At 42.5% G+C, this 22,047-nt stretch overlaps 3 protein-coding genes across 3 annotated transcripts in view; 1 reads left to right on the top strand and 2 right to left on the bottom strand.

The window, feature by feature from the left end:
• Window positions 1-54: 54 nt before the first annotated feature.
• Window positions 55-1,133, top strand: triap1 (TP53 regulated inhibitor of apoptosis 1). Its single transcript, XM_058633594.1, has one exon. The coding sequence runs from the start codon at window positions 350-352 to the stop codon at window positions 572-574; it is 225 nt and encodes a 74-aa protein (XP_058489577.1). The 5' UTR covers window positions 55-349; the 3' UTR covers window positions 575-1,133.
• A 5,090-nt stretch (window positions 1,134-6,223) lies between these two features.
• On the bottom strand, window positions 6,224-21,050 carry LOC131462435 (mucin-12-like). Its single transcript, XM_058633660.1, has 8 exons — window positions 20,970-21,050; window positions 19,719-19,868; window positions 19,440-19,568; window positions 17,322-19,242; window positions 16,526-16,994; window positions 15,347-16,072; window positions 8,222-14,406; window positions 6,224-6,271 (listed from the first exon to the last, which is right to left on the bottom strand). Exons 3-7 carry the CDS (start codon window positions 19,548-19,550, stop codon window positions 11,790-11,792), a joined length of 5,844 nt encoding a protein of 1,947 aa, XP_058489643.1. The 5' UTR covers window positions 19,551-19,568; window positions 19,719-19,868; window positions 20,970-21,050; the 3' UTR covers window positions 6,224-6,271; window positions 8,222-11,789.
• A 33-nt stretch (window positions 21,051-21,083) lies between these two features.
• The window catches only part of plekhg2 (pleckstrin homology domain containing, family G (with RhoGef domain) member 2), a 51,566-nt gene continuing 50,602 nt past the window's right edge, over window positions 21,084-22,047 (bottom strand). Inside the window, exons 14-16 of the mRNA XM_058633328.1 lie at window positions 21,672-21,773; window positions 21,174-21,242; window positions 21,084-21,094 (exon numbers count right to left, since the gene is read on the bottom strand). Of these exons, the coding sequence (XP_058489311.1) occupies window positions 21,084-21,094; window positions 21,174-21,242; window positions 21,672-21,773 (182 nt within the window). The remainder of the gene's footprint in view (window positions 21,095-21,173; window positions 21,243-21,671; window positions 21,774-22,047) is intronic.

Below are 22,047 nucleotides of genomic sequence, written 5' to 3'. Positions count from 1 at the left end.
TTTCCATTAAGGATTTCCCTTTAAGGATTTCCCAAGGGGCTCTTAGCAAGTTGGATTTTTTTTTGGGGGGGGGGTGCTTCACAAAGACGTCTGTTTTTGTGACGATTGCAGAACGTTGAGCCCATAGTTTGTGGTCCACCGGGGATTGTACAGAGTAACTTGTCTTCTTACATTATACGATCTCTGACAAGTCGTGACTCTCGTACGTTCGACGCAGCCAATCACACCCAGCGCCTCAAGGTTAGTGACGCAGCACAGAGCGTGCTACTACTGACGTCGCTGCCGGTTTGACAATATCCGTAGGTCGGGTTTTCTTTCGCTGTTCGTCTGTGTTCTGTTTTCAGGCGACATGAACAGCGTGGGCGAGTCCTGTACGGACCTAAAGAGGGACTACGACCAGTGCTTTAACCGCTGGTTCGCCGAGAAGTTCCTGAAGGGGGACCGGAGCGAGGACCCGTGCACCGAGACCTTCCGGAAGTACCAGCGGTGTGTACAGAAGGCCATCAAGGAGAAAGACATCCCGGTCGACGGGGTGGAGTTCATGGGTCCCAACAAGGACAAACCCGAGAGTTGAGGATGGGGGAGAGGTCACCGGTACCGACACCCGGACACTGTGCTGTGTCCACGACTCCACTGAGCATGCGCAAAAGCGAAGTTGACGCTGCGCGCTCAAAAATACCTGCTGCAGCTGAAACAGAAGAATGAAGCGGCAGGTATTTGTGACGATAATGCTTTAGTTTGAGAAGTTTGCCAAACAAACAAGAAAACAAACATATCAACAACAAAAAAATGTCATCCCACTTCCAGTGACGTCAGCATTTACAGTTTTTTCATCTTGGACTGAAAACTTTTGGACGTTTCTAATCAGTGACCGATACGTTTACAAATAGCAGCATCGTCAGAAATAAATATCTTCATATATTTTACGATTGGATTCTTTGAGGACATCACCGTGGACACAAAAGGAACAGTGAAGGACATCTGTGTCTTCTACCTTCAGATTTAAAGAGGAAGTGAGATAAGTCAGAATCAGCTGCTCGTGTAAATATCGATGATGCCTATGCGCTGACGAATGTCTGTAAATCTGAGTTCATTTTGTTTTTAAAATAAAATTCCATTTGTTTTAAAATACACTTTGATTCGGTGAGATTTTTGTCTCATTTTTCGTTTGAAGCAGCTCACAGGTGCACTGCGTCACTGACTGTTTTAAAGACACTTATAAGACACCAATAAGGCCTGGTGTGACTTTTTTTCTTTTTTGGCCCAGGGGCTGGTCTCACAGGCAGCCTGTAGATGGCTCCTCAAACCATCCATCTATCCATTGTCTACCACTTTAGCCTCCATATGAGGGTTGTGGGGCCTGGTGCCAATCCCAGTTGTGAAAGGGCAAAAGGTCACCAGTCCATTGGGGGCTAACATAAAGAGACAAACAACCATTCACTCACACCTATGGTCAGTTTAGAGTGTCCAATTCATGTCTGCATGTTTTAACATGTTGTTAGACACCAACTTTTACCTACAAAAGTAAGCAGAAACAATTGATTCATTCAAATTAATTTGACACAATTTATTGTGTTTCTGCTCATTGCCTTTTACATTTTATATTTATTTTTTGATTTAGTGACATCTTGACAAACATTGTGTTGTATCAAACTGATTTCATAACACAAAATGACACTGTGGCAAACAATGGTGACACACAGCGGCACACTAGCTAGGTAATCAACTCGATTCATCATGCAATGAATGAATGAAGCAAGACCTGTGCAGTGCATGCCCTTGCTTCAAATCAGCCAATATGAAGTGGGCCCCACTGCCGTAACTGAAGTGCGCAGGGCTATCTCAGCTGTGCCCCACCGAGTGGAAACGGAGTTGACCTATCTTTGTGACCTTTTCCCTATCATATAATCACCACAGCATTCATTCACAGCTTGACTGTTAATTGTTGTCTTAGAACATTACAGGAAACAAGAAGAAAACCAGTTATTTCTCACATTTCCTCCCTTTTGACACAAAGTGTCAACATATTTTTGGGAAATCACATGGTCTCATCAACTAACTCTTTCTATGATTACACACTGCAAACATATTAGTATAGGTTAACTCTTAATTCTCAGTACATAACAAGAAAAAAATAAAACAACACCAAAAAAAACCCCAAAACAAAACAATTCTATTCATACTATCTCTTCATCTGAATCACTCTCACTATATGGGTTCCCTGAAGCCCATTCTGAAATGTGACACAAATTTCGATTCACAATCCTTACTTGGTTCACAAGATATTTTCACATACAATGGTGTTTTGTCACCTCCAAGTACTCCACCTATACACCAATGCACACAAAAAAATACAACAACAAGTTATACAAAACACAATTAGCACAGGGATACACACATGAACAATCATTTCATCCCAGGGACCAAATTGTTCATTTAACCATCTGTTGAATGTAAAACCTTATTTCGTTCAGCGTGCAGAACGTGTGTCCAGATATTCGCTATTGTCCAGTTTCCCATCCACCACATGTAGCCATGACACGATCCTTGAGGCCAAGGTGATCGCATGCCTCATTGTCTGCGTCGATGCCGGAATGAGCTGCAAAAACAGTTTCCATACGTGTGCGGTAGTCAGCTACTACTACTACTAGTCAGCTTGACTGTTAATTGTTGTCTTTACAGAACATTACAGGAAACAAGAAGAAAACCAGTTATTTCCCACAGGAGGAGGCGCAGCATCAGGCACAACCAACTATTCACACACAACTACACTACATAAAGTGCCTACAGAGGAAATTGCGTTCATCAAATGAAAACTGCGGACATTTCATTGGGGACAAAGTTGAATTTATTAACTTGTGCTCAACTACATTTTGGACACAGGAAAACTTATAAAAGCTTATAATCCCCCCCTGCACAGCAGCGCTCTCTGGTGGGGCCGTGACCCTAATGCAAAGACGCCATTGGACACACATACACAAAAAACAAAAAAACGTAACACAATGAGCAGGTTTTTTTCTACTTATGTAATGGTGGCACTACAGTAACCTTTACAGATTATTATAATTTATATAATACGTTTATATCTATAACTCCTCCCTACCTTGGTACCGCCATCACTTTCACCATTTCCTAACTTTTATCCGTCTTGTCTCCATAATCTATTTCCCTCTCTTTCTCATCATCTTATTTGTCATTACTTTCCTCTTTAGTGTTGATTTTCCCAGTTTACTTTCCAGAAAACTTACTTACTGTTACTTGTGGTTTTTCTCCACATAATCACATTTGTCCTTCACTGTATTCCCTAAGACAGCTGAAGGTGTCACCACAGAATACCTATCTACCTTGAACATTAATGTAACATGACCTAGGGCCCATATAGAGGCTATGTAACAAACAAAATAGGCGCCACTGCCATTATTGTAAAAATATTAACGATTTTCCCCATTCCTAATTATACTAAAAATACAAATTCACCACAATCAACTCATTGCTAGTGCTTCTTTTCATGATGCATATATTATACTATATATTTTATAAAACATTCCACTGTTATGAAACTAACACTCATCCAGCAGATATAAATTGCAGTACAGCAGTGAGAGATACAGTTGTGCCATTCACCCATTCGCACCCATTCACTCACACAACGCATCTATGTGCAGCGCATTTTCTTTTTTATACCAATCTTTTTATTCGTTTTTTCTTCTCCAGACAAATCAGGGCAATTTATACAAGGCAGTAGTATCATGACATATGCATGGTAAACTGAAATTTAAACTTATCAAGAAGGAAAAGAAAACCCCAACAATAACCCCCATAATATGATGCCCACCCTCCAACTTCCCGATGAGGTTATGGTGAAGTTTACCACTGAATGGTGGTTAGTGCAGGTACAACATGACATACACCTTTTCAACCACTCACCATTCACACGCCGCAGCTGTCGGGTGCAATGTGGGGTTAAGTTGCGCCTGGCGGCTCTACCACTGAGCTATTGTTGTCCCTGGTAATAATAATTACAAAATAATAACATTTTTTTTTTTTTTTTTTTTTTTAAAAGGTACTGAGGTTCTGACACATTGTCAGCACTGACTTCACCAGACGCTCCAAGAGAGACTGTTTGTTTCTGATAAACAACCATTGTTTCACTCTAGTGTGTCCATGTGTGTGTGTCTGGTGGGGAGTTTGGGAGGGAGGGAGGGGGATGGGCAGTACTGGCTGTTCATCATCATGAGAACAGTACTCAGATTACTGAGGAATGTCTCTGCAGTTTGCTCTTTCAGGAGTTCACACTGACGACACCCGGTCTCCATCTGTGGACAACACACACACACACACACACACACAAATAATCGGAGTTTAACGACAAGGATCCATGACCGCTCTGTTTTTTAAATGCATGTTTTCCAGTTCCTATTTGTGCACATCCACAGTGTCTTTTTTTCTCTGGGTTTATTTTGAAAAAGACAATACAGACAATAAATAATTTGGTGCAAAGAGCTGTTAAGCTGCTAACTAGGGTCAGTGATCGGTGCAGCAGGACTTAACGAGGACTTAACCAGGACTTACCCTTAACCTTAACTTAACCACTTATGGCCCTTTTCCACTATGGTCCCGGGTCGCCTCACGTCGGCACGGTTTAGGTTGCATCTCCACTACAAAAAAAGTACCTACTCAACGTGGGCGGAGTCATCACTGCACGGCTGCATGAAACTGCGGTGACTTCGTTTTACACACAATTACACACAATCCCCATGAATTGTTGGAGATTAACCCACGTTTGAGGATTGTTAAGTAGTTTTAATTTATATACAGTTCGGCATTGTTCGGCTTGATTTCTTTGTCGGCGGTCTCTTACTGTGACAGCACTCTGACCAATCAGTGGCTGGCAGTCTGGAGACGTCACGCATAGTGCCTACTCAGTGCGCTTACCAGGTACTATGCTATTGGAAACAAAACTTAACCACACCATGCCAAGGCAAGGCGAGTAGAGCCAGTGGAAACATGTCATTATGTTTAACATACCAGCACCTGGAGCTTGGCATTCTACCATTGTGCTTTGTGTGTGTGTAACTTTTATTTAACAGGATACAGTGGGCTGAACTCTACATGCTTGGGCACAGCATGCCATCAGTGCTTAACAGAACCAGGGTGGAACAAAGTGGGAAAAAAAATGACATCACTGGCCCCATTTGATAAAAAAAATAAGCAGCAGTCATAATATGGAAGTATGAAAGAGAAATGACCTATGTTTTAAATATTTCAATCTTTAAGTGTGTGTATTGTCATGAATCTGTGGTCACCCTTTCACCTGGTTGAAGGACGCCGCCAGTCTCTCCAGTATCATGTTGAGTTTGATTCCTCGTTTCTTCACAGTTATCCACTCCCACTCCTTATTGAGGACTTTGATTTCATCAGCAAAACACCTGAAGGTGGAGCTGGGACAATTCTGCTGGAGAGAGACAGAGCTTTTATTGAAGTGATGACATTTGTGTGTGTGTACATCTTTATTATGGTGTGAGGACACATTTCGGAATCAGAACAGACCTCGTTCCGACCGGGTCACGAACCTGGGACAAGAGGCAAGAGTGCCAGCCACTACACCGACCGTGTGGCCCAGGTATATTAGTCATTTTCCATTTTGTGCACGAGCAGATTCACATGCTCCTCCGTAGTAAATAGTCTGTAACACTTTACCTTTAGTGTTGACGTCCACTCAAAACACTGTACACTACAGTACACCCATCCATTGACATTCATACATGTTCTATTACACAGCTGTTGGACTTATTCACAGGCAGCCGGTACAGTCCTCAGGAGCAACTGTTGAGTTATTTGTCTTGCCACAGGGACACGTAAGAAGACAGAAGTTCCAGTGTTTTTAAAATTAAGTCTCCAAAACACTGTCAATTGTTGATTTATGAGATTGCCACACCTATATTCTTGATTCCAGTTACATCCTAAAGTCACTGATTCATTTCGATGAGGCCTCACCATGTAAGATGGCGTAGTTCCATGCTGGCAGATCTTGTGTTTTTGAAATGCAATGTTTACAGTGTCTTTTGACTAGTTTTTGTGAATTTACTGCATTGTTTGTATTAAATGTAAAACAATTTAGATTCTGAGGGGCACACTTCCAAAGTGAAATGGCAGCAACTTTCATTGACTCAAGTGCAGACTTGCAGACCAATGAGGACTTGACTGCAACACAGGTGTTTACCTGGTAGTCTTGGGGGGTGGGTGTGTACAGTTTGCAGCCCAACTGCACCTGCGGGGGGAGAGAGAAAGTCAGACATAAACATTTATTTAATGTGATTTTGTTTTCAGTTGGTGATCTAAACTGCAGCCAGCCACGATGAGGTGACTCAGATGATTTGACATCGTTATGGACAGTCAATAATACCCAAAACAACACATAGGAGTTGTTGGTCGACCTCTGCCTCCATCAGTAAGTTATTATTTATTATTACCCAGGTGACATAGATTGACTAAAGTTTGATTGGACATTGGACTTTGGTGCAGGATAGTGAGTGGATTACAAAGCATTACAAATGTAAGGTTCCTAATGGAAAAGGCTGTCTAACCTATTCTTGAGGTATGATTAATTCATGCTAATGTTTATTAAGGGAGCCTTTTTTTGTGCCTGCAAACAGCTGTATGCAAGACACTGACTTTGTGTTAGTACCTGTGTTCCCTTGCTGCCCTATGACTTAATGTATGCCATGTGTACTCCAGTTGCAGTAGTCATTTTGAAGTTGTACATATTTTACTTATAACCTAAACTGTCACAAACAGAGCTCTCGGACAAGTCTGTTCTCCTTGTTGTCTGTATTTTATTTTAACGACTTCAACAACAGCAACTCTTCCTCTGTTAACGTCTGAAAGTTGGCTCCTGCACCAGGCATCAGGCATGTTCTGCTCTCTCTGACCTGAACAGCCATTAATCAATAACTAATTTCTTAGTCCTACAGGGAAATTAGTCTTACAATCTAGCGCCCTTATAAAGCAATAAAAAACTGCTGCAGATAAACAAAACATGCTGTTAGTCTCATTAAATTGTACATGGAACGTGTGGTATAACAATAAATCATTAACAGCTTAAAACCATTGCACAATGTCTACGGCCTCAGCCAAGTTTGCTCTCGTTTGCATCGTTTGACAGCTGTCCTTTGCGAGGACACGAGCTGCACTCGCCTCGCCTCGCCACGCCACGGTTTAAATAGCGTTTCCACTAGCACAGTACCTGGTACCAGGTAGTACCTGCTCCGCTTACTGGCCAGAGTCCCGTCACAGGAAGAGACGTCCAACACACAAATCAAGCCGAACAGCGCCGAACTGTAGATCACTTAAAACTACTTAACAATCCTAAAAACGTGGGTTCATCTCCAACAACTACCAGGGATATTGAAGTCTTTTAGTGGAGTGGAGGAGTGGTGTATTTAGGGACAGCGCCGCTGATCGTGCGCGGCATCATAGACCGCTGCCGCTGTAGTCTGTGGAGTAGGAGGCTGTACTCCGGAGCTTGTGGGCAGAAATCAAGCCGAACAGTGCCGAAGGTTACCAGACCACGCTGACACCTGACTATGCTCTCCGAAGTTCCCTGATTCATTTCTTTTTTTCTAATTTTAAAAAAGTATTTTAAATGTAGCCCATTGCATCAATTCCTAATTAAATGAAATTTGACTCAATTTAATTCAACTACACAAAGTGTTTGGTGATTCAAGGCTATCTTCTTCTGACCTTATATACACTAAGTCACATTATTAAAACAATGTCAATGTCAAATGATCTATAAAACACTCCTTAAAACAAATTATTATGATATCAGTCCCCCTTTTTTCACTTTCACTTCAGTGGTTAAAGCAACAGGTACACGAGTGCTCTACAACAGAAGGTCGGGAGTATTACAAGATGTTCAATTTATAAAAGTATAAAATTGAGCAGCTTCAACAGCAGCTCATTCTGAAGGAGATGAACATATCGCCTGCAGCACAGTCTGCTTCTGCACACACTCAGATCTTGAAGTTTGACGAATACATGCATGTACTGGGCCAAATAAACCAGTGAGTGAGCTACGACTATAAATATGCAGTTATATAACAAATGCAGCTGCGTTCGCGTCCCTGAGTGAAAAAGAAATGTGAGCAGGATAAAGTTTTAAATTCAACATGAATTTGCTGATTTGAAAGAAAGAAAGGAAAAAAAAGTAAATTCATACCAAATCTGGGGTTTTTGTGATGAGGTGCTGGACCTGCCTGATGGTATCCTGAGTGCAGAGTATGTTAGTTGGTTGTGGCTTCAGGGCGAGCAGACAGGCAAAATACAGAATGACAATCATGAGAGCTAACCTCCCTCTCCACATGGCAGAGCGTCATCTGCGTCACATGGCCTCTCACACTATGGCATCCTCTTGATGGACAGAAAATTGATTTTTTTTTGTATGTCCAGAAGGTTCACAGCAGTCAGGACTTGGAGGTCTTGATGCGACAGGAATGCATGTCAGGAGTTGAACTGAACTGTCAGAGTCCTGTTCCTGAGAGTGCTTCTTCAGCTGCCAGACCTGGATATTTCTCCCGAATGTGATGTTAAAGTCCTGGCATGAAAAGTCTTGTTAAGTGTGGATGTGTCTTTTAAAAGGCACAGAAATGTGGCTTAATGTGGCTGCAGAATGCCGTGTTCACACCAGATTAAGTTTAATTTCCAATTTAATTTCCATTTGCTGGAAACAACCTGGTCTGGATGGAGGAAGGAGGGTCAGACAGACGAGCTCTCAGCCTCTGCGTTTCTTCTGCATCTGTCACATTCCTCTCTGTTGTTGTCTGTTTTATGTTCTTACTCCTCCCATTCCTCCTCCTCCTTGATTTCACTCTTCCTCATCTCCCACCTCTTTTCTTTTATTACTGCATTCACATATGTTTACACAGCAGTAGTAGATATAGTGATTACAATATAATTGGCTTAAACAATCGACCTTTGGACAATTTTAGGCACACATTTGATAATCCACAAATAACTAACTACTCTGCAGCGGCACAGTACAGAAGTATAGAAATTCTAGTCCATGCATTGAACAGTGTTTTTTATTTGTATTTTACTAAAAAAAAACCTCACTCACGCAATAATTATAAGGTCCTGAAATGACTGAGGTTGGGCCTCAACTCATTCAAGGTGCAGACACACGCTTTATGATCAGACACATAAAAATCTTCCTGTCATTTTAGAGGTTTTCATGGATAGGCTTTTGGAAATGATGCCACTAATTGCATTCACTTCCTGATAAATTCTTCTCTACTCGACACACAGCGCTATTAAACCTGTTGTACCAGAGTCCACTGACAAAATCATTGTTCATCATCAATAGACCAGAACATCAAACGTACAAATCAGTTTGTTTTGGTTTGTCACCACACACCTTTATTTTTCATACATGTCACTGGTGATGACTTAGTTCATATTTCCATTTCATCAAGTCCCAAAAACACAAGTCCAAACAAGTTACCAGCACTACACCGAATCCCTCACATCTCACTGGTGGTTTTCATCTTATACTTCCACGCATTTCTAATTAGTGTGAATGGTAAGTCAACATTCACAATACTATTTTCCATTCTTGTTCCATTCTTGTTTTTGCTCCTCACATCACTTTTCGGTCACAACCTCCTTCCAACATTTTCATAATTTCCATCGTCACAGCAGCATTTTCTGCCATGGCCAATTCCACTCTTTTGGGTTTACTGAGTGACAGTGACCTCTTGTGGACGTATAATTATGACGGGGCTGAAGGAGAAAACATCAAGTTCAGAAAAATTAGTCTGGACATTTTCTTGAGATTACTGTTTACATACAAAGAGAACGAAGCGGGAGAAAGTCTAGGTTGGATGTGTTCACAATAGCAGAACACTCAAGACGAGAGGTGGAGAGGAAGGATGTTTGCCTACTTATTTGCCGGGAATTATCTGAAACTTTTCCTGCTTTGTTCTCACAGGCATTCACTCAGATATTATCTGGACATCTGACTAGGGAGCTGGAAGGTGAAATCTGCATCCTCACATACAGCCACTCATGTGGACTTCAGTGCAGGTCTGAAAGAAGCTATTGGGAGGTCGGGGCAGACATATAGGTCAACAAAAACATTACTCTTTAATCCAATAAAAGTAAAACAGCAAAATCTGTTTATTTTAAACATAGGTATTCTATATAAATTGTTGTTTTTTGTTGTTTGTTTTTTGTTGTCATTTAAACCTGCAGTTGTCAGGATATCAATAAAACAAGACTGCTGAGTTTCATTTACAAGTGGGTCTCTTACTTAAGAGGTTCAGGTACAGTGTGAACACTTGCTAAAACCACCGTTGACAGCATTTGGCTTGATGTCTGGGAAATTTTTGATCACATCCTGTAACAACTCTAACGAACATTGGCACCAAGAGAAACAATTGTGAGAAAAAAAACACAGATATTGGCTTGGTCTGAAGAAAAACAACTTGGCAGACACGTCATTTGAAACTGACTGACACACGCGCACGCACACACAAACGCAGACACACACTCACATGCACTCGCAAAGGACACTGTGCAAAATACCAAAATTTTGTTAAGGATATTAAGTGCCAAAGATAATAAGACTAACTTCATAAATAAACAATAAAATAAAAATAATTATAAAAATAATGAAAGATTAATAAAAACAAAACACTGCTATCACAAATCTTAAAGACTGACCTCAGATAATCAGATAAAAACATAAACAAACAACAATAATAATACATTAAGTAACTATGATTGCATCAGCACTGGATGGACGTTGGACCTTCAAAGTGTCTGTTTGCAGGTTTCACTCCGTATCTCATTCTGTTGTGTGGTTGTATGAGGTACTGACATACAGTCAATGTTGACGTTGCCTCTTTGGGATTTCAGCAAGAGACAAGCAGGCACACATCCAGTGTACTACTAGTGCCAGTCCCAAGCCCGGATAAATGGGAGGGTCAGGAAGGACTGTCCTATCTCATGTGGTCACAAAAGATGCATCCAGGCTGCAATTTGTCCTTAATGCTGTCCACATGAGATTGGAACACTGAGGACAGATATTAGTTCCAGATCTGTGTCAGTGCCTCACACAACCACATTTCAAACAGCTCAACTATCCCTTTTAACAGGCTTTTACAAAAAAAGTCAGAAAGTAAACTGTCCAATGAACAGATGTGAGACCAGCTTTCCGATCCAGATTTCCACATCTTTAAATTCTTTACATGCAGCTCTGGACATTCAGGGTTTTGGCTTCTCACAGAACAAGATCAAAGCTAACTGATATATTTCCAATGATGGTTTCATACAGTAACTCTTATCTCTTTACAACATTAGGATCTTTATAGGATTTCCACTGGCATCCACAGTCCCGGGATGAAATCTTCAGAAACCATTATGTGAAGGCAACAAAGCATCTAGCTTTCAAATCCATGATATTATATTCCTCAGATGTAAACTTGTTCTCGGGTCAGATTACGTCATGTTTTGACATTTAAAAACGTCAATTTTTCAATATGGATTTGTGGATATTTTTTAATAGCTCAAACAGTGGTTCAAGTCCAACAAGTGAATAAATCCAACCTTCAGGACCACTGAGTATGAGCAGCAGTTATACAACAACGTGCGATGCTTACTTTGTCTCCACAGTCTCAAAGTGCATGTCTTTACTAATGTCTTTTCCATTTTCATCACCTCATCTTTTAAGCCTCCTTGTTTTATTTGGCCATGAAAGTCAGAGGCCTCCTTTCCTTTATCTGATATTTCTAATGAAGAGGGGGAGGAAGGTGGGAAAGTCCATTAATGCTTACTCTCCTCACCATCTGCCCTTGTACTGGGCCTCCCCCACTGGCTCCACCTTGCAGTGTTTGGGTCAGGCTAACTTGGGGGGTGCTGAAAGAGGTTATTCTGCCACTCCCAGCAATCTGGAGATTGACTGTGGTAGCATAGCTGGTCTTCTGGTTCCCTGGTTTCATGGGAGATGAAATGGAAAAAGGTAAGGATGGTGAACTTGAGGGCAAGGGGGAGTGGTTTGAGGATGCAGGCGGTGTTTTGCTGGGAATTTGGACCTGAGGTTGTGGTTGAACTTGGAATGGGTAGTTCAGGTGCTCAAAGGAGGTAGGTGGAGGAGATGTCATGCCTGAGGAGGACAGGGTCAGGCAAGAAGAGGAGAGTTTTTGTTCATGGAGGGGCCGGGCAACATAGGCGCAGATGAGCTGGTTACGACAGTTACCCTCTTCTACCTCTGGGTCTCCCCAGTCTGTCTGACTGTCTGATGGAGCCGCAGGGTACAGAAAAGAATGAGAGACTGGGGAAAGAGAAGGAGATGAGGCAATGATAGTGGAAGCATCACTTGTATCAAGGCCATCAGCCCCATTATATTTGTTGGAAAGCTCTTGTACATCAGGCCAGGGCACACTGGTGAAATGCTGCCCGCCAAGCGTGCCCTTTCCTGATGTAAGCTTGCCAGGTGAGAGGGGTGATTGAAGCCCAGCTCGAGGACTGAGGCAGGATGGTGAGCTGTTATACGAGGACCATCCACTCCTTGGACTGGTTGGACAAGACTCCTGCTGGTCACAGGGCCCTTGACCACTTCCACTTAAAGCAAAGGACCTATGATGGCTCTCTGTCCATGAGCGGCGCAGTCCAGTAGAGTTGCTCCGGGCTGGGCTTGGTGGTCTGTCAGCCAAGTTGGAGGAGAAAGACCTATGGAGTGTTTGGGGGGTAGTAGGATGGGGTCGGGAAAGGGTGGAGGCTCCACAACTTCGCAGTTGAACCAAAGAGGAAGAAGGAAAAGAGGCTGCCTCCACTGTTGGTGGGCTTAGGGAGGAAGAAAAGGAAGATGGAGGAAATCTAGCTTTACTAGGTTGCGGTGCTGCAACATTATTTGTCCACATGTTTGCTGACACACCAATGGGTGGTGGGGAGAGAATACGAGGGCTCAGACAAGAGGAGGACGGCACAAATGCTGAACTTGCTGAAGAGGCTGTGGATAACTCTAATGTGAGACCAAGGGGATTATTGGCACTTGCACCTCCTGCCCTTGCACTCCGTGGGTGGGGAGGTTTGTTTGCCATTGGGGAGGTATAATTATGTTGGAGAGGAGGAGAGCAGAGGCGGGTAAATGCAGCCGGGGTCGAGGAAGGTGTTGGGGACTGAACTCGTGAATTGGGCTCAGATGCAGAAAAAGGCCGAGCTACGCGATTGTGAGACCCCAAGCAGAGAGGATCATGAGTTTTTTGCATTCCTACGCCATTAGTGCCACTATTGGCTTCTGGCATGTTCTGTGGACTTCTTGCCCATCCCCTGTTACTAACAGCACCATTAATGAAACAATTGCTCTTATTGTTTTCATTGCTGAATGCAGTGGTTAAACCAGTGAACCTATTGTTGTTGTTGTTGTTGTTTGAATTCTGTGGTGAGTCATTTTTGGAATGAAGGAATGACGGTCGGGGGGGAGGCGAAGAAGACTGATGATGGGCCAAACTCATACATGGGGAGGGGGAGCGATGCGAAAGAGAGGAAGGAGGTGATTGAGCAAGTGACAGAGAGGGATAAGAGGACTGGAGAGAGGACGGTGAACACCTTGGATGTTGGTACCCATCCATAGTGCACCCTAGCTGGACATAAGCAGGTGTACTGCAGCTCTGCTGATTGGACGTGAGTTTTGGGGAGGGGGAACGCCGTCGTAGATTAGATGAGGGTAAGAGTGGAGTGGAGGAGGGGCTGTGACTTACTGACTTTATGGGTGGGGCTTGTTGCTGGACAGCATTCTGTTTTGCCATAGTCTGACTGATGGACTGACTGATACAGGAGGCAGCTAAGGATCTGGTAAAAACAGAGGAAGAAGCAATGGAGGAAGAGCAGGAAGATGGTGTAGGGGAACAAGGAAGACCTGCTCTTCCTGATGAAGACCTCGCTGAAGAAGAAGAGGATGGGGTGAAAGTAGTGTGATGTGTAGGAGAAGAGACAGGTGGGTGTCTCACTGAGGACACCCTGTCAGAAGAGGGGGTAGGGGATAAACAAGAAAGAGCCCCAAAGACAGTGTTTGGGGAAGTGAAGCCTTCCACAGATACAGTGGTTGGAGAAAATGCTGGAATAACCCTGAACGGTGAAGGGCAAGGAGGTGCTTGGAAAGAGTAGGAAGAGGAAGGACAAGCCCTAACAGGAGAAGGAGAGTGGTGTCTGAGCCTTGGTCTGAAAGCTGAGGGGGCTGGGTTGAGTTCTGTCTCCTGGCTAGAGGTGGCCATCACTGGCTTTGGTTGCTCCACAAGGCTGACTGTTTCTGTTAAGGGTCTGGAAGGTGGGCAGGTGTCTGACTGAGGTGTTAGACTGAAAAGGGTCAGGTTATTAGGAGATCCCAAGTCCTGCTGGTCTTGTTCCCTGGATATGACAGAAAATCAAAGATCAAAACAAGCTTTACATTGAGTTATATCACACATAAGAGTATGAGAGTACACACAGTTAAGGCAGCTTTTCAGAACACTAATTTACTAAGGTGCGATTTTGGCAGCCAGTTTTCCAGTAAGTTGACAGATACTTCACATTAGCACACATAAAGTGCAGTGGACCATGATGTGGCTGGAGGCAAAATCCCTGCTGGTTACAAGCCAATGCTCACAATTGGCCTGTTTTAACCTGTGTGTGTGTGTGTGTGTGTTGCATGCACTTGTATCTGTGTATTTATATTCTGTATTTCGAGTGGAAATTAACTAGTAGCTAATTCTATTAAAATAAAGTGAACTAAACTCAACATTAATCAATAAGTCAGCCAGATAGCAGCTTGATGAAGCTTATATTTCTGCACTTTATCAGAAGATTATAAGATGAATAAACCAAGGGCATGAGAGGAGTAATATTAGGACGTTTAGATGTTGATATTTAAAAAACATTTCTGAGCTCCAACCAGTAAGCATTAGAGAGTATGGCTTTATATAAACTTGCAAGTGGAAAAATGGGAATGATGTTCATGCATTCATAAAATTAATTTGAATTCATATTCTCTTTTTAATCTCTTACAAAGCACTGACAAACAGCAAAAACAACATCCTCTTCTAACATGGTTATAAACACCATGTCTTACCTTTGGTATTTAGTCATCATAACTTGTGTTTAAGATAAAAAACAAATCTGGTCTATCCAGCTAATGTACTGACCACTTTGTGAACTTTGTCCACCTGAGCCAAGGGGGTGGAGCATATTCATAGGTCAATTAAAAAGCAGGTGTGGTACACCATAGATTTTTCATAGGCTTAAAAACTATTAAGAACTTGCTATGATTAGCTCACAGTAATTATTATAATTTAATCTGCCACAGACATACCTATATTCTTTTGGAGTGGTGTTGTTGACAGTCACAATGTTAGACAGTCCACGTTTACCCATACTGGTGGGTAGGTCTGGTGGCCTCTGGCTGGTGAATGTTGGAAGAGAGTCTATAGACTGCGATGATGGAGAGTGCTGTTGAGGGAAGTTTGATTCTGAATATTGAACTGATGGCCTTTGTGTTGTCATTGCTCTTGCTTTCTGATAATTTGTGAATGGGTGACCAGAAGTCTGAGAGGGGTCAAGGTTCACATGAAAAGGTAGACTCAGGGGTGAGGGCAGTTCTTTTGATGATCTCAGGTAAGGCGGCTCCTCTGAAAAGATCACAGTTGAGCCCTGTAGAGCCATCTTGGTTTGTGATGAAGAAGTTGGATCATGCATTGCCTCATCTTTCATTGGCCATCCAGAGGCCCTGGACCTGTTGGTGGCACCTCCTTCCTCCAGGTGGGACTGCTCTCCTAGGTGAGGCTCTGCAGGAGACTGGCTCTGTGTACATTCCACTATCAGAACCATCTCTCCTGGGGATGCCTCACCATCCATGTCCTTTGAGCAAACCAAATATTCAGGGTGTGCTGGAACACTATGCACATCTTTGGTTGATGCATTTTGTGTAGTTGGTGTATCCTGCTTATATCTGTGTGCAGGCTGGGTCATGATGTTTCCACATAGTGTGTCTTCTTCTGAATAAACAGGATGTCCAGCATCTCTGCTCTGCTTTGACCTGCTGAAAATCAGGAGAAGACAGAATCTATTGAATATAAATCATGACTAAAATGAAGCCACTGGACAAGATTCCTACGGTTAAATAAACAATTGAACAATTTGATATAACACATTAAAATGTAAGGGTCCATGGGTCAGAATGACACAGGAAAACAGATCTCTGTTGCTCTGATCATGGCACATTCACAAGCCACTAGTGTTGTGCCAGTTCACACTTTAAAAGTGGTTGAAAGTTGAAATTTCAGTTTGTTTCATGATTCATACTTAAAGTTTGAAGTGCTTTGCCACGACTGATTATAAACGGACATACCAACTCTAGCAAGAGTGAACTTTACTCTGTTCACTGCTGATAAACTGATTTGTTCAGTGTAGCATTTTCAAAAAATCCTTCACTTTGATGAGGGAAGGTACATTATTTTAATATACCATTCATGAGTAAATGTTGTCCACTCACCCGTCTTTTCTGTTTGTCCCTTCAGTATCCACATAAACCTCTACATCCTGATTTAAGGCTTTGTTGCCCCCTGGAGAAGAACATATATCCATGAAGTCAGCGACCTTACAACCCAAGGTCAGGGTTGAAGTGTTGTCAGTAGTAGTGTGCTGATCTTCAGTTTGTGCACTGAGGTGATGCCTGGGTGCTGTAGAAGCTACAGCTCTTTCAGTGGAGCAGTGGCCTGGGATGTAGGTGTTAGCCTGGATTTCACTGGATGATTGTTCTCTTATTGCGGTCGATGGATTTTCTCCAGAGTTCATCTGGGAGCTAACACCTGATCTGCAGCCCCCGGCAGAGATGAAGTCCCTGGGCCTGGAGAGGGTGAATTTGTTTGCCTGCTGGTGATAGGCTGGAGTTAGCGGCTCTTTGGCAAATGCATGACCAAACAACAGAGGTTCACAGGGGGTCGTCACTGTCTCTTGGAATTCTAGAGGACAAAAACACAAAACAACAGATTATAAAGACCACAGCCATATAGCAGAGGGTCAGTCAGAGACCACATCCATAGTACTATGTTTTTATTTGAAAAAGGCATTTTAGGATAAAAACAATCCACATCCAAACAAGCATATTGGAAGTTATCTACATCCACACAAAATGTTTCAAGTGTTATTTAGGTGCTAAAAAAATGGGTAGTGAGTAGTATGGGCAGCAGGCATATACTGCAGACAGCAGTATGCGGACATACCCAGAGTCAGAATGTTGTACACAATTAAAAAAGACATATGTCCAACAAGCTTAGGGCCCAACGTACCATCTGTCAGGCTGTCGGATCTCATGAGCTGACTCTCTTCCTGAATCCTCTGGTTCTCCCAGGTCATGGTCTGGGTCTGGCTTTGGAAATGAGTTTGTGTCTGACTCCCCATCTGGCTTTTAGTCTGTTTCTGATATTGCTGTCTAATTTGTGTTGTGGTTTGGCTGTGAACTTTGGTCTCAGAGGGACCATGGGGTCCTGGTTTGCCTTCTGTGCAGATATCAGATTGACTGATTTCCATTTGGTGTTGCACTTGCTGCCAGTGTTTAGCTGGGATTTGGTTTTGAGTTTGAGAATGAACTTGTGACTGGCTTCTAGTCTGAAGCTGAGGCGAATGGCTAGATGGTCGAGATGAACCCAATGACTGGTTCCATGCACCATAGGCTCGTTTCTGATGCAGTGGGACCTTCATGGTGCTGTGTTTAGCGCCGTACATCCGCGCCAGTGTTTGGACCTTGCTCAGAATACGTTCAGAGTTTTCAATGAGCACAGTGTCCACTGCTGGACTGGACTCAAATAACCCAATACCTGCTATGTCTGACCCCATGCCCTCAAACAAGGCACGGTTTGCAGTAACAATCTTTGAGTGTCGGGACCATCGACCAACATTTATCTGGCTAGGAAGGCCTTCAATGTCCTTACTGGTCTTGGTCAGGTCTCTGTTCTTGTTGGTTGTCCCAGTGGACTGACTTTTAGTCTCGATGTTTTGAGATTGTTCTGTGAGTGACTGAGATGCGGATACTGTGAAGCTTCTCTTTTGTTTTACTTGGTCTGGTTCATGATCATTCTCGTCAGCTTGGTTTTCAGTACATGTTTCGGTGGTTTCATCTATGTTCGTGGGATATTTGGATGAAGACAGTCCCTCGCCTTGCTGCGGTTGTCCACCTTGCTCCCCAGTAACCACACTACTCATCTTTTCTTCCTCCTGTTCCTTTAGTCTTTCCTCCAATGGTTCTTTGCAGATGTTTCCATTTTGATCCTCAATTGTTGTCTCTTCTCCAACAGGCCTGTTTTGGTCTAAATGCGGATTCTGTGTATCAGTATCCTCTTCCTGCATTGTGGCATAGGCTGATGTCTTCATTTGACTTTCTTCATCAAAATCCGGTGAGCTGATCGGTTTATGTGCACATCTATCATTCTCCGTGTCACCTGATAGTGGATTTGGGGAACAGATCGGGGTAGTGTGAGAATAGAGATCATTCTCTTTGGATTGCCCACTCTCGGTCTCTTCCTGATGACCACTCACATCAAAGCGTGACACAGACTCCTTCACTAAGCCAGATGGGATTTGTGAGAAACTGTTCCTTCTTCTTGATGGCACTCCTTCTCCTTGTTCTTCTTCTTCCTCCACCTTATCCTCTTCAGCCTCAGCTGCTGCTTCATAGTAACTACGTATTTTTTCAATGATCTTCTTGTCTCGCTTAGTGAGGTGGGAGCCTCTCGAAGGTGGAAGGCTGTTCTTGGTAGGGCAGAGAATGAGATCTGGATTTCGGTCGTGAGTTGTGACCTCAGGGATCTCCTCTTCCTTGAGTATATCACAGCTGTTGCTATTCTCTTGTTCTTCCTCAGCTGAGATGAAGTCTGATGTTGGGGCAGTGATAATACCTTCTCCCTCCACTTCATCCCTTGTTTTACTTTCTTCTATCTCTTTCTGTACCCCTTCTTCTTGGTTCTCTCGATTTTCTTCCACTCCTTTTTCCACTTCACATGTTGCATTTTGACTTTCTTTGATCTCATTTGTTGTTGTCTCATTTTCTGTGCTGAGACCCTGGACTATGCTAACATCCTCCATCTCTGCAACTTCCTCCTCCTGTTGCCTCACAGGTCTTTCTTCAGGGCTGGTGAGGCAAGCGACTGGTGGAAGGGGGGAGGTGAAGTTCTGGCTGGTTGGAGACTGACTCTCTTTGAGCTGATCCAAGATCTGTTCACAGAATGATAGTACGAATGAAGAAGAATTAATAACAGCATTAGTATAACAGACCCTGTAGGGAAGTGACCATTGGTACATTAGTAAAGCTTTTTCTTTGGTGAATCAGGTTGTAAGTTCTGTCCTATTAGACATCTAGATGAACACAAACTGAATTTGAGTATTTTATGTTACTCATTGAGTATTCTCACTGTGGCATTGTTGTGAATGGTGCTGAGGCCCTCCCTGGCTCTGCTCTGGTTGATGAACTCAAGGATCTCCTCAGTGATTGAAAGAGTGGGAGGAGGGATTAGAGGGGCCATCTCCTCTTCTTCCTCGTCCTGATCGTCAGAATAAAAAAATAAAAAAAATATCTTTCAAAGTTTTGGTCAAATAATCTTTTGAATTTGTTACATTGTCACACTGCTGAGACAATGAAACTCAATCAGGTCCAACCAGGGCTTTTCTCCCATCACACCATAGTTAAGTACCTCCTGCTCCTGATTCCGTCGTAGCTGCGGTGTTAGGGACAGTTCAGCACGTTCAGCATCCACCTCGATGACGGAGGACGCAAGTGTGCTGGTGCTGCCCGCTGAGCCCAGACTGTCAGCCTGGCACAACTCGCCCTCACTGCCCGCCTGCTGTAAAAAAAATGAACCACCTGTTCAGCATGAATATAGCAGAAACTACTTGGGCATTCAAAACCTTTTTCATAGTGGTCAGCTAATTCCAAGAAGGGGTCTACTAATCAATTACTGGCTGGATGTATTTTGTATCATGCTTGTAAATGTGTTGTGTAGATGATACTTTGATCTGCTCTGGTAAAAAAAAATTTTTTTCCACAAGGTTGTCATTGACGGACATCAGGTCCTTCCTCTTTTTTGGCACTTGCTCTTACTGGATGTCTGCTCTAGCACTCGCAGAGTGGGATTAAGTCACAACTGGCAACTATGACTTGTCAACTCATGGCGCTTTTACACAACACAGTTCCAGAGCGCGACGTCCAAATCAAGCCGAACAATACCGGACTTTAGATCAGTTAAAAAGATTTAAAAATCCTGAAAACTTGCGTTAATTTCCAACATTAAATCTCAACATTTAACGGAGGAGTATTTAGCAACAGCACTGCTGAAAGTGGCGATCGCGAGAGACGAACCGCGATGAGTCTAATGATTCAGTACACAGAAAACAACTGCTTTACAAGTCACCAGTCACTAGTTTGTGTGTGTCTGTATCTGTTGTAAATATATTACTGCAAAGTCCTGTAATAACAGATGAACAAGTGGTCAACAAAGAGGCACAGTGTTGACTAGTGGTTTTGTGGAGTTGTATGTGTGTGTGTAGTCACACAACATCAGTAGAACAGGACAGAGACTGCGGTGCAGAGGAACTTCATAACTGAGCTATGACTAAAAGACCAACTTTACATGTAGACATAAAGACAAAAAGTAAAAAAAAAAAGAGAAATCTTCAATTTTAACACCTATGTAGAGTCCAGCAATATAAATCCATGTTAAAAGTAAGTTGAGGTTTTACTGTGATTCTCCTTGTTTTGTAAAACATCCTCAGTGTGGGATCACAGTTGGTAATAGATCAAGGGAGAGATAATCTGACCTTTTCTTAGACAGAATCTTTGAAATTATATTTTAGGTTTGGACAGAAAAAAAACAATCTACACTGTGGTAGAAGATAAGGATACAGCTACTATATCTTTACTGGAGCTAGGGGCTGAGAGTTCATACCTTCAAGGCTGGAGGATTCCCCAGTGGTGGGAAAGAGTTGGTGGTCAGTGGAGGAAGGAAAAGAAGAGAGTAAAAGATGGAGGAGCAGAGAGACAGGTGTTATGCAGTATACTATCAAACTAAATCTTAAAGACGTGAAAGCCAAATAATGGTCAAACATCATAAAACATCTCTTTGCTGTGCATTTGGATTTTATCTCATTACTTTTGAAAAGTGACTCAGAGAATTTCTCACCATTGGGATGAAATGCTGCTTCAATGTCTTTAGCTGGAGCTGAAAGAAAAACAGAGACTTAGTATGGTGACTCTGAATAATGGTGTGTTTACACCAAACAACAGTTTTCTCTGTTTTTATAGCCCTGTGAATGTGAGATGTTATGTTTTTACTTATTTTGTGTGTATTAGTTCTAATGTGAGTAAACTGATCATGTGGTCTAATTCATGTAATAGGACAAACTGGCTTCACGTTTGATATGAATGCTATGAATGCACCATGATGTGCTGTGCACTGCTTCTTATACTAATCCTAATAATACAATTTTCTCATCATAAAATAATGTGAAATAAATCTTATTGTTACAGTACTAAACTGAGTGAGACCAACATTTCTCTTATTGTCTCTTCTTGTCCACCATTTGTGTCTGGATTTGACTGTCCCCAGGTGTCTCTGTCTATCTGACTGTCCCCAGGTGTCTCTGTCTACCTGACTGTCTCCTGGTGCGTCTGTATGGCAGGTTTCCTTCCAGCAGCAGTGGCAGACTCTTCCTGGATTTTTCAGGTGTGTACATCAGCAGCTCTGGAGGCTCTGGAAGAACAAACACATGTGGATAAGGACAAAAAGACAAAGATAACCAATCAGGACAAACACTTGAGGACAAAGGTTCTATTAAACTCAAACTACAGCATGTACATCCGACTGTGCATTGCATATGTTCAGTGTTGTAATGTAACAAAGTATAAATACTTTGTTAAATACTTTTACTTCTCAAACTTAAGTAAATTTTATATCAGAAAATGACTCTTGACATGTGTACTTTAAGACTTACTTAAGTAATATTATAAAAAAGTGACTTCAACTT

The sequence above is a fragment of the Solea solea genome, chromosome 7 (assembly GCF_958295425.1).
Source record: "Solea solea chromosome 7, fSolSol10.1, whole genome shotgun sequence".
NCBI lineage: Eukaryota > Metazoa > Chordata > Actinopteri > Pleuronectiformes > Soleidae > Solea > Solea solea.
This window is presented reverse-complemented; position numbering and strand designations above follow the sequence as displayed.